The 11,492-nt window shown below is 40.9% G+C and overlaps 1 protein-coding gene across 2 annotated transcripts in view; it reads right to left on the bottom strand.

Annotated features, from left to right (window-relative positions):
* Positions 1-9,270: 9,270 nt before the first annotated feature.
* ABTB3 (ankyrin repeat and BTB domain containing 3) overlaps positions 9,271-11,492 on the bottom strand; it is a 162,881-nt gene continuing 160,659 nt past the window's right edge. For both annotated transcript variants that reach the window (XM_058022372.1, XM_058022373.1), the window contains one exon: positions 9,271-10,732. In XM_058022372.1, the coding sequence (XP_057878355.1) occupies positions 10,523-10,732 (210 nt within the window). In that variant the 3' untranslated portion in view covers positions 9,271-10,522. The remainder of the gene's footprint in view (positions 10,733-11,492) is intronic.

Genomic DNA, 11,492 nt, shown 5'->3' with positions numbered 1-11,492 from the left:
ACATGTGTTTGTTTTTTTTTTTTTCCCCAGGATGTCATCCATCTCTATGAAATGAGGCAGGACATGTAATGTCAGGGGGATTGTATTTAGTGTGCCCAGTCCAGCTTCCCTTGCTTTTCATGGGACTGTGGTGTGTGAAGCTGGCACAGTTTGGTCTTATGTGTATGTCTGGTAGTCCTTAGTGCTATTTTACACTGGCTGAGTCCTTGGTGCTATTTTACACCGGCTGATGACAGGAGATGCCCTCAAAAAATAAAAATAAAAAAAAAGCCCAAATGCAATTTACTAAACAGTAAACATCAGCCTGATGCACTAAACAGATGGATATGGAATGCAACTTGTCTAAAATTAGAATGGTTGTTTTCTTAGGCAGGTCTAAATTCATAAAAATCTTTCCCATCCCACGCAGGCCTCATTCTGAAGCATATAAATATATGATACTTCTAATAAAAGTCATTGGGAATGCAAAGCCTGTGATCAAGGAGCAGAAGGAAGGCCTGCCCTCTCCCATTTCTCTTCAGCAAAAACCTCAAGTAACATAAGTACACGTTTATGATCCCTGATGAAGAAGAGGGGCTGTGTGCAGTGACAGCAGGATTTGGCCTTCAGCCTCTATGGTGTACCAACCATAACTGTGCAGATGACTGCATGGGAAATTACATCTGCTAGTGCATTAAAAAACCATACAGCCTTGCAGTAACTCCCATTAAAAATTCCCACTGACTTCAGGACAGAGACAGAGCAAGAGAGCAGTCTTTAGCAAGTGCATGCTCTGCTCCTCTGGAGTTATGTTCCCAAAAACCTTTCTGTAATACCATTTTCCTCCATTTTGTAAGCTGATTATATCAAGGCATTCACAGCAGAGGCTTTGCACGTGTCCTCTCAAGCTAAGGGGAGCCTTTCACACTAGAAACAAAGATCTCATTAGTCTTTTTTCTTTTTCAGAGTAATGCAATAATAAAAATCAACTTGCTGGTTTCACATGCTGCAGTGCCTTTATACAGCCTTAACAAAATAAGATTTTTGTTAAGGCTGTTACAATGCATTTGTCATCTAGCAATGACAAATGAATCGTAATCTCATTGGAGATTATAAAAGGATCAGCATCAGACAGACATTAAATGGTGTTTAAGATGACCTAAGGTGCACTTGGAGAAGATGCTGTGAGAGTACTTCAGCAATTAAAAAAAGGATTCAAAAGAAATTAAATACAAACATGCCCTTTAAAATAATGTTCAAGCTGTGGACACAGTGGACAAAAGCAAACAAAGCTGCCACCTCAAATTATGGCTGAACTTCCCTATTTTTCATACATTCCCTTCTGTCTTGGTTCTGAGTGCCCTCAGTTAGTCTCTCCAGTGGAAGGGCTTGTGCTGGATCATTAACAGCACAAACCAGGCAATTTTCAAAAGCATCTAACACACTCAAGAGAATGACATCTTTGAATGAGCTACAGATGTCTCTCTGTCCTTTTGAGAAAAAATATTTGGTTCCAGAAACATTTGTATTTCTTAGCTATAATCCTTCTCAATAGAAAGACATCTGCCATCCTATTGTCCACACTCTGACTCTGTTATTTTGTTTTTATCCACTGTAAATGGGTAAGCAAAGGGGAAGAAAGTTTCACCTGTGTTGGTAATTACAGATGACCTCAAACATGCCTGTGAAGCCACAAACCAGTATTTAAGCCACATCTGTGGGATGGAGAACAGGATCTCTCTGTTTGTTGATGATGGTTCTTGGGTTATGTGATCTTTCATTTCCCTCTCAATAAAAAGTGAAATGAAACCTCCACATAAAACCCCAACAAAAGATGACAGCAAACAAAACCACTTTGCTAGAAAAAAAAGCCAAACCCAAATTCGTAAAAACCATAACAAATGCAAAACAATCATAACCATTCCTGGGTTTGTATTACACAAATTAGGAGTCTGCCTAAAACCAGCAAAAAAAATCAAGATCAGCACAATGGTTCTGCACATCTTATTTCTGGCACATCCTTTCCTCTTGTTTTCACTTTTCTTTCCTAGCTTCCAGTTCCAAGAGATCTCAGGGACAGGTGGAAGTGGATGCAAAGAGGCAGAAAGGAAGCAAAGAGCTATCCCACAGACAATGCTATTCTCTATTTACAGGATGCTCACACCAGGATTTCCTAATTTAGGCGTTTCTTTCAGGAGTGGATCATTCTCCATTTAAAGATCAAGACTGTGCTTTCTAATTACAGATATGCATTTGGCCTGCAAGGACTTCAAAGGTAACACAGTATGAAAGAGAGATGGAAAACAGACCTAATACACAGACTAGAGAAATCAATGAAAAGGCTTCCAGCCATTTTAGTGGAGCAAATTTCATCATGCTTTCATGTTTTGGTTTGTGAATGATGTTATAGCAGAAACTTAACCTGTATTTTTTCATAGAACATTCATACGTTTTTAACATGTAAATTACTCCTTGAACCCTGTATCAAATATTTGTAAATGCTAAACTAGGTACAAAGTGAAAGCCATTTGGGAAAGTGGAGCAGAGGGAGGTTTAGCTGCACTAATGGATATTGCATTAATGCTTAGCATCAAGGAATGCTGACCGCCATTAACAAGAAATCTCATTACAAACATGATTTCACGCCTCATAACATATCCCGTAGATCTGTTTACTGTCCATCTCTCTTTCTTGAACTATAGACACAAAATCCAAAGCATTGTACATGTTTCATCTTCCCAATGAAAAAATAACCAAACCAACCAAAAAACAAAACAAGCAAAGAAACCCCAAAACCCCCAAATCCCTCCCAAAACCAGCCAACCAACTCAACACCGAAAACAACAGAGAAACAGAAAATTCTCAGCATGGATGATTGGAATTGAAAGTTTTACAATCTTACTTCTGCCATAAATGACTTAAGACACTTTCCAGACTTTGACCTAATGCAAAAAATGCTCTAAGGATAACTCGTGTACAAATAGCATTACAAGAAGCTTTCAGAGGAGTGGGGCTGAAGGACACTCTAGCAGCCCACCTATCACTGGTGGTGGGGAGGGCAGGTTGAGAGAATGTGGTATTTCCTTTTCTTTTCCTTCCTCTCTGTGGTAGATGGCAGAGCCAAGACACAGTGGGGAAGAAGAGCACTGATCCTAACTTGGGGCTATAAACAGCAGAGATCCATTATTCAGCCTCACCCATAACACCAAAGAGATCGGTAGGAGGAATGTCCTGCATTGCAGAGAGTGGGATTTACTTATTTGGGGTCTGCATAATGCTCAGCACCTCTGCTTCCCACTGGCACAGCACATATGGCTGCACAACAGCTGCAAGGCTTCAGAGAAACGGGCAGGAAGCAACCTGCTGGCCAAAATGCACTGATGGGAACTTAAACAGGTCAAGCTTTTCTAATACTAACTGGAACTTAGCCAGGAACATGAAGTCAAAAAGCTCTGAGATACATTCCTATAGCCCATGTATTCTTCAATGGGAAAACATAACTCATAACCGAAGTAAGACTGCACGTTTTACTGCAACCCCAAATGGCACAATTAGTCATTGGCTTAATAACTGCATGGCAAAAATCAGTTCCCAAGGTACTGAACTGACTGGGTTAAGTAGGGTATTTGACCAAGAGACTGCTTGGATGCTGGGGAAGCAGCTTTCACTCTGATGAGGCTCCAGGGGCTTTCTGTGCTCCTTCCTACTTTCTGCCCCACAACCAGCACTGGGGCATAGGAGGCTTTTGACTGTGCTGAGGGGCAAATCCCAGCCTGCAGATGTGCTGTGAGCTCTTCAAAAGCTATGCAGAACAGAGAGAACCTGACTTTGGAAAGGCTCATCTGAAAGCCTCTCACGCAGTAAGCTACAGGATATTCAATTTATCCACTGCTGGGAAGGGGAAAGGGTAAGGCTGGACGCTCTTGAACCTGCAGCTTTAACAAGTCCAGATGTTTTGAAACATGTTAATCTGTCCCTGCCAGAATAAGGCTTTGACCTTAATTAATTAAAATGACCTCCTAACATACTGGATTTTCCTAAAGTGGCAGTCTGTTTTTTTGTTTCTGAGCATCTCCATTTTCTTTTGTGACTTAAACCATAAATGATTTTCTATTGGGTATTTCAGTGAGGCTTTTTCCTTCTCTTTGTTTGCTTTAGAAAGGCAGTAAGAAAGAAGATTGCCTCTCACTATGCTAGACAAAAGCCGAATAATGGAAGTTTTAATGATAACACAGCAGCAGAGATGAGGGGGAGTGGAAAGACCAAAGTTAACCAGCAGCAGCAGTGAAGATATTGGTAAGGACAAGTAAGTGCCACCAACTGCTTAACTCCATGGCCATATCTGAGCATGGGACCAAGCAAAGCCTCTGTATGAGCACTGAAGAGACTGGAGCCAGCCAGGCTGGTTGGGAATGCCAAGCAAGTGGTGGGAGAGGGGGCTGTTTCTCCTCTTCCCTTTGATTTCCTGGAAACTCTGAGTTGGGGAACAAATGAATTAGCCAGCAGTGGACAATATACCTCTGGAATCAGGGGCAAAGATCTAAGGTTATACATTCAAATTCTTTTACCCAATACTCTTCCCTTACCAAGACCTCTTCATTAGTGTGCCATCCAGCATGGACAGAAACCTGTGCCTAAGCTAAGCATTCCGACTCACACAGCATCACTGCCTCTACAGGATGAAAGAACAAAACTGTCAGCCCAAAGAAAGGTGAAAAATGCCTCTCCAAAGGAAAAAGAAACTATAAAGTTGCTGTTCTGGTACAATCAAGAGGACAGATTTAGTCAACTAAACATGCAAAGCACAAGGTGTTTGTAGAATTTAACCTATCCAGACAACACAACCTCTCTTGTAACTTGTTGCCATGTCTCCTGGGTGTTTTAGTGACAAGCAGTCCAAGCAAAGCACAAACCCCATCATCTAATGAGACTCTTGACTTTGAAGTGGTGAGATACCACATTTTAAGTCCTGTGCAGGCATCCAAGACAAACACACTCTAGGCCATTCATGGCTGTTCCATGCAAGAAGCCTTGGACAAAGCTGAAGGAATGACAGCTTAATGGCAACAAAAGTAAGTGGAATGCCCTTCTCCTACCCACACTGAGGTTGCTTCCCCAGGTCAAAGGCTCCCTGAAGGCAGCTGACAAATTCCCATTAGTCTTTCTGCAGGTTTCCAGATTTTCCTTCTGCTTTGGGCACCACATGAATAATATTCTCAGCAGTGCTCTCACTGAAGTCATGGAGCATTGAGCCACAGCTGAAGACTTAGCTTTGCTATTTTTTGCACTTGAAGGCCAGTTACAAATAGCATATCAGGTGCAATTGTACTGAAATGATAACATGGTCAGAGTGGCCAGCCTCTGTTTTCACCCACTAAAGATAACAGGCCTTACCTCAAAATAAATAACACGTTAAAAAATAGCATAATAATTTTGCTACAAACACATGGAAGTGCTGCAGGTTGGTTTGCTTATAGGCTGACATAGTAATGTTATAATAATGTTCTCATCTATGGGGTTTCAGATATTATCCAAGGCTAACATCCTACAAACAAGTTTATTAAATTTTAGGCTAAATCCTGGGCAGTTCTTTTAATTCTTATAAATCTCAACATCTCTGTGCCAGATGATGAAAGCAACATCAGGCCCTTCATTTCTGTAAAGCACTTGCAGAGCCTCACATGAAAGACACTTTGTCAAACCAACTAACTTAAAGTCTTTGGCTTTAGGTAACTCTCGTTCAGCAAAAAAACCCAAACAAGCAAAACCAAAAGAAAACACCAAAACCACAACCAAAACCAACCAACCAAACAAACAACCCCAAACCCAAGCTAGTGGCTTCAGGGGCAGCTTTAGTGAATGCAAGTTTCAGGTTGTCATCTTTCAGCAGTATTCTTAAGACAGAGCCAGCTCCTGAGGGACCCCAAATATGTGCAACTGACTTCAATTAGTTCTGCAGGATTCCAGCTTCTCCCAGGATTTAATCCATAGATAGAAGCACTAGGAATGGCTGTTTTTTCTAGGATGGCCTAATCCTCATCTTTAGGATGTGAATGTGTTAACATTAAAAAACCCCACTTAAACAGGATCCTGCATGCCTGAATCCCCACAGACCTGGCAGCATTCCATGCCTTAACTGAAGCCTCCTCTGATTTTTGGCATGTACAGCTGGGAAGAAGAGATGCCCTTTCTTTTTCATCACTGCAGCACCTCAGAGCAGTTTATTTCAGTGCAAACAGACCACTTCCCTTTTTATTTTTAACCTTCAAAGAGCAGCACATGTTGCTATGCCTTGAAACTAATCTAGAATTTCAGAAAGCCATCAGCACATCACACAGTCCAGCCCATCCAGGACTTGTGCAGTGTTTGGTACGAAGCCAGTGGATATTCAGTGGAAAAAGGCTCAGTGTCCAAAGCAGCGTGTGGAGGATTCAGCAAGCAGCTCTCATTAGTGCCAATAGGAGCCTGGCGACTAAACCTTCACACCTTTTTAGAGATGTTTCCTCTGTCTTTTTTATGAATCTACTCCAGAGCTGGAACCAAGCAGGCAGAAGTTTTAGCTGGGGAAAAAGCAGTCTTAGCCATTAGAAAGCTGGCCCTGTTCCAGAACATAGAGCATCTGGCCACCAGCTGTGCTTAGAGGACAGCAGGCCTAAGGAATAGATCAGGGGAAAATCAGAGAAACAAGTAGACAGTGCTGAAATGTGTAATGAAAGGAATGCCAGCCTTCCCCTGTGATGTCCAAAACCTTTGCCCTCTTACATTCCCCATCCTTTTGTCTTCCTAGCTCTTGAGCAAATTATTGGAAAATCAACTATTCAGGACAACACAGATACCACTTCTGGGCTTGGGAAGGAATCCAGCAGGGCTCTAGAGTAAAAAAAAATGGGAAGTGTGGGAACTGGCAGGACGTTAAGCAAAGTGGGAATGTGAGGAAATTCTGGAAACGAAGGGACAACCGTGAAGGGATATAAGGAAAGATCTGCCAGGAGGCAAGGACAGGATGCATGTAAATCCTCAAATATTACAGCAGTGGTTTAGTATAAAAATGACAGATGGAAAGGCAACTTCACTCATTAGAGGCTGGAAAATTATGATTAAAAGAGAAAATCTTAAGTTTTTCTAAGGATGTTGTATGTTTTTCCATTTTACCAAAAGTGGAAGCAATATTTGGCCTCAAAACTTGTAAATTATTGTGACTCATACAAAGACGAAAAGAAGAGAAAGCTTTTTATTTTCTAAGATGATAACACCATGTCTGAAAAAAATGCTAATAAAATGCTCTGTTGGAAAAAGCCTTATCTGATAGTGATGGTATTCATGGGTACCCACTGAAACTCACACTGCTTTTTAGATTAAATTGACAAGGGCCCTTCCCCCCAGCCCCAGATTAATGGAATGAAGAATCCATGCATGAAGCCACATATAATAAAGGTTGGAGATTATGAAGCAGGCTAGAAGACACGATCAGAATTGCAATTGATCTTGATGAAGTGGGGAAATTGCCCTGATTAGAGCAGAACAAATTTAATAAGGAGAAATTGAAAGTGTTATACTTTGAAAGGTGTAGTAAACAAATGCATAAATAAAGATAGAATTCCTGGGAAGGCAGCAGTGAATCCCTCAGGAATTATAAAACAGACTAGATCAAAGTCAGCCATGGGATGTTCTTGCAGAAAATATCTGGGGATATATTTTCTGATATGCTTTACATAAACCACCGCAACAGTTTCTCTGCTTTGCTTGCTAATGTATAAAACTCCTGCTGGAGTTTGGAAATTTGGGGAAAATAGGAAGCCATGAGGGAAATGACAGCAAAATCAGAAAACATGAACAAAGGAACTAGGAAAGACTATACTAGTGATGCAAGGAGGATAATTGCTTTCATACATAGAATAACTTTCTAAAAAGATCTTGTAAGATCATCTGTTTTTCCTATCAATCAGGTCTCGAAGGAAAAGTGGCTTGATTTGCAATGAAGAAATTCTGAAGTCTCTTAGGAAAACCTTCTGATTACAAGAGCAGTGAAGATCATGGATCTCTGTGACTGGATTTTTGAAGAGCCTGCAAATTGCACATTGTCTGGCATGGCTCAGCTGGACTTCGCCCAGCCTCACATCAGGAGAGGCAGACTAAAATCACCATCTCAAAACTCTGGTTTGTGGATCCACAAAGGTTTGCTGGCTGCTTCCAGGAAAAATGAATGCTAGGTTTACACAGGCTGGCTTTTCTGCTGGCAAAAGTCCTGGGGACTACTGGGCAAAAAATAATTGAAAGTTATGACTCTTTTTTCTTAAGGTTTCCTTCAACTATTCATCTGTGATGTTTGGATTACCAGCATTTCCAAGAGCAAAAGTTATTCCTGTATAAATCTTCAGCTGCAGTGCCTTCCTTTATCAGCTCAGGGTGCCCAAACAGGTGAGCATCCCATGTGCAGCCACCAAAGGCCCTGTTAACCCTTTTATTGCTGAAAGAAATCTAGTGAACTTTACCACAGACACCCTCAACTCAGAAGGAGGACTAGCATTGAGTTACCAGTGCTTCCCTCCCATTTAATACAATTATTATCTTTTTAAAAACTTTGCTGTATTAAACCATGAAGTTGCAGGGTGAGGCCTGCTCTTGGCCAGTTGTTTTTGTCATACAAGGCTGGGTTTCCATGGATGAGAAGGCACACCAAGCAACAACAAGCGCCTCTGTGTGTTGCTGTTGTATTAACTATGGTCTTGCTTCTCTATGATCACAACATTTACTCAGAAGTAGCCACTACTTTCAAGTTCCAGACATCTTGTGTGAACATCTACTATGCAGAGAACAAGATCTAACTGACTGACATGCAGTGTCTCTGCAACATTAGTGGCAGTTTAGACATTTTGTCATTTGTAGCAGAAACTGCAGAGGCTTTAGAAGACCAAGCACAAGGGAGGATTTATACCTCAGAGTCATAAAACACCCTCCTACTGTGTTGATAGCTAAAAACTGTGTTCTCTGAGCACATCAAAAGCTGGAACATGGAAGGGCACCTGATGTAGATGCTTCAACAAAAGAAAAAGAGGTTAACATGCAAACTTCTAAACTTCTTAGAATGGCATGCTAAAAATAAATATATTAATATCATTTTGCCATGGAGAAGGCAACATCTTTGCCTGCTTCTTACTGTGGTTTTCAGAGAGGGCATCCAGAATGCTGTGGCACATGGCAGATTTGTCTTGCTAACAATATGCTGCAAAATAAACAAAGCTGACATCTGACATTTAAACCACATCCCCCCCACCCCACCCTACCCAAGCCCTGCATTGTAGATTACCTATACATTCTCAGGATACAGTGAGAAATCATTCTACAGTACATATTTAATTATAATTTTAAAAAGTCTTACTCAGACACAGTCTCTGGCCAGTAGCAAAATATCCACACATCACTAAATTAAAGATCTGTTGTTATCTCTTCACTGCAACAAACAGAAATCAGCATCTCGGGGAGTGCCAGGGGTATCATATTGCAGCCAATCACACCAGATAAAAAAATAAGCTAATTTCACAAATGAAGTTTGACAAGAAGTAACATTGCATTTGTCTTGGCAAAACGAAGCACGAACAGAACATTTCACAGGTACAGTTGCCATGCAAAGGCATGTTTGTTGAGTTTGTCATTGTTTTCAGCCCCAAATCACAAGTAGCATGCAGTTCTCCTGCCCCCACCAACTACTGTATTAGAGACATTCTGGGTAATGTGCCTCTTTGGTCTAACCATAGCCTCTTAGGCAAGATTATACCACCCTAGGAAAGAATACAAGCAAAACTTGATCATATGTGTGTTTACACAATGTACATTTTACCATTTAAAAAAACCAAAACATGTTACATAGATTCTCAAACACAGCTCTGTTGAAAATGAAATTTTAAGCTTAAGAAATAGGTTTTAAACTACAAGGCCACCCCATTATTTTTTATGAACAGTTTAAAAAGTTCCCACCCCTAAAAATCTGCCAGTATATTTCCTCAACTATAACAGTCTTACCACTCTCTAATACAGCTGATCTTTGCTGGACAGCAATAACAGCTCTTACATTTCTTAAATGCACAAGATAATGGATTTTGAGATAAATATAGTTCTTAACTGTATAACACTGGAACAAATCTGACTTAAATGATTAATTGGTCAATTCAGGTGTTCCCCAGCACTACCCTTCAGGCAGGGACTTCTGCTGCTCACTGATGTGAGTTCTGGCCTTTGTTGGCATCAAGCTCCATGAACAGGCTTGTGTTCAGAATGTGAGTACAAGGGCAATTCACTGGATACTCTGGTACCCAGCATGCTCAAAACCAGGGAGGAACTTTGTTTTCTGCATTCTCTCATCCAGGTGGGGACACAGCCCCAGCGCAGCACCTTTGGCTGAAACAGAACTGTTGGGATGCAACGTAGAATTTTTTACATTTTCTGTTTTTGTAGTCATTTAAGCAACTGCAACAGTTTTGAGCAACTGCAACAGAAGACTTAACTTGCAGGGTCTTTGATTAGAGGGTTATCATCTTCCTCAGCTTTACACAACGGAGCCCTTTGAAGAAGACAAATGAATTGACTGAATCCTTGTGGCCAACGTCCTCTGTAAGTCCTCTAGTACATTCTGACCAGATGTTTCTCCATTCTTGTCATACAACAACTGTTTGAAAGCTTCGTTTTCAATGAGGACCATCATGTTCTTTAGAAAGTAGCCTTCACAATAGGCAGAGAGTTCTGTGACGCCGAGGAACTACAAGAAGTGAAATTAGAGAAAGATAACTGTTCTGATAAAACCCAGGCAGCAAATACAGTGCATAAGAGCTGCACACAAACAAATACTCAAGCTAAGCCTTTTAGACAGGCACAGTCTAAAATGTGCTTACTTACAGATATAAATGCATGGAGAGGAAGGAGTTAATAAAACAGTGTTTTATGCTGATGATTCTCATAATAATTCCATGTTAAAAGACCCTGGCTATTGGGGAAATAAAATTCCACAGGCTGAAGCTTTGCTCCCTTGGAAACTGATGGAAGTTTTACCACAGAGTTTACCAGACCCATGATTTCATGCCAGAAGTTACAGCCTAAAACTACAGGTTTGGGCAAACATTACAGACCATGTTTCAAGAATGGTGTCCTTAGCAAGGATGGGACATATGACTGCAGACAGCTGTCATGCAAAATTTCATGCTTTGAGAAGAAATGGAAAGAATCAGCCATTGAAAAAAATCTCCCCAGGGCAGAGGTGGACTTCCCAGCATTGGATACTTTAAGATTCAGCTGGGCAGGGTGCAGGGCCATCTTGTCTAGACTGTATTTTTGCAAAGAAAAGTTGGACCAGATGATCCTTGAAGTACCTTCCAAGCTGGTATTCCACAATTCTATGATAGCAATTTTAAAAATGGAATGCCCATAGGGATATTAATGATATCAGTACTCTCCAGCCAGCATTTATTTGTAAAGATGACCAAATTCACATTACAGAATCACAGGATATGCTGAGTTGGAAG

This window comes from Melospiza georgiana, chromosome 4, assembly GCF_028018845.1.
Source record: "Melospiza georgiana isolate bMelGeo1 chromosome 4, bMelGeo1.pri, whole genome shotgun sequence".
Classification (NCBI taxonomy): domain Eukaryota; kingdom Metazoa; phylum Chordata; class Aves; order Passeriformes; family Passerellidae; genus Melospiza; species Melospiza georgiana.
This window is presented reverse-complemented; position numbering and strand designations above follow the sequence as displayed.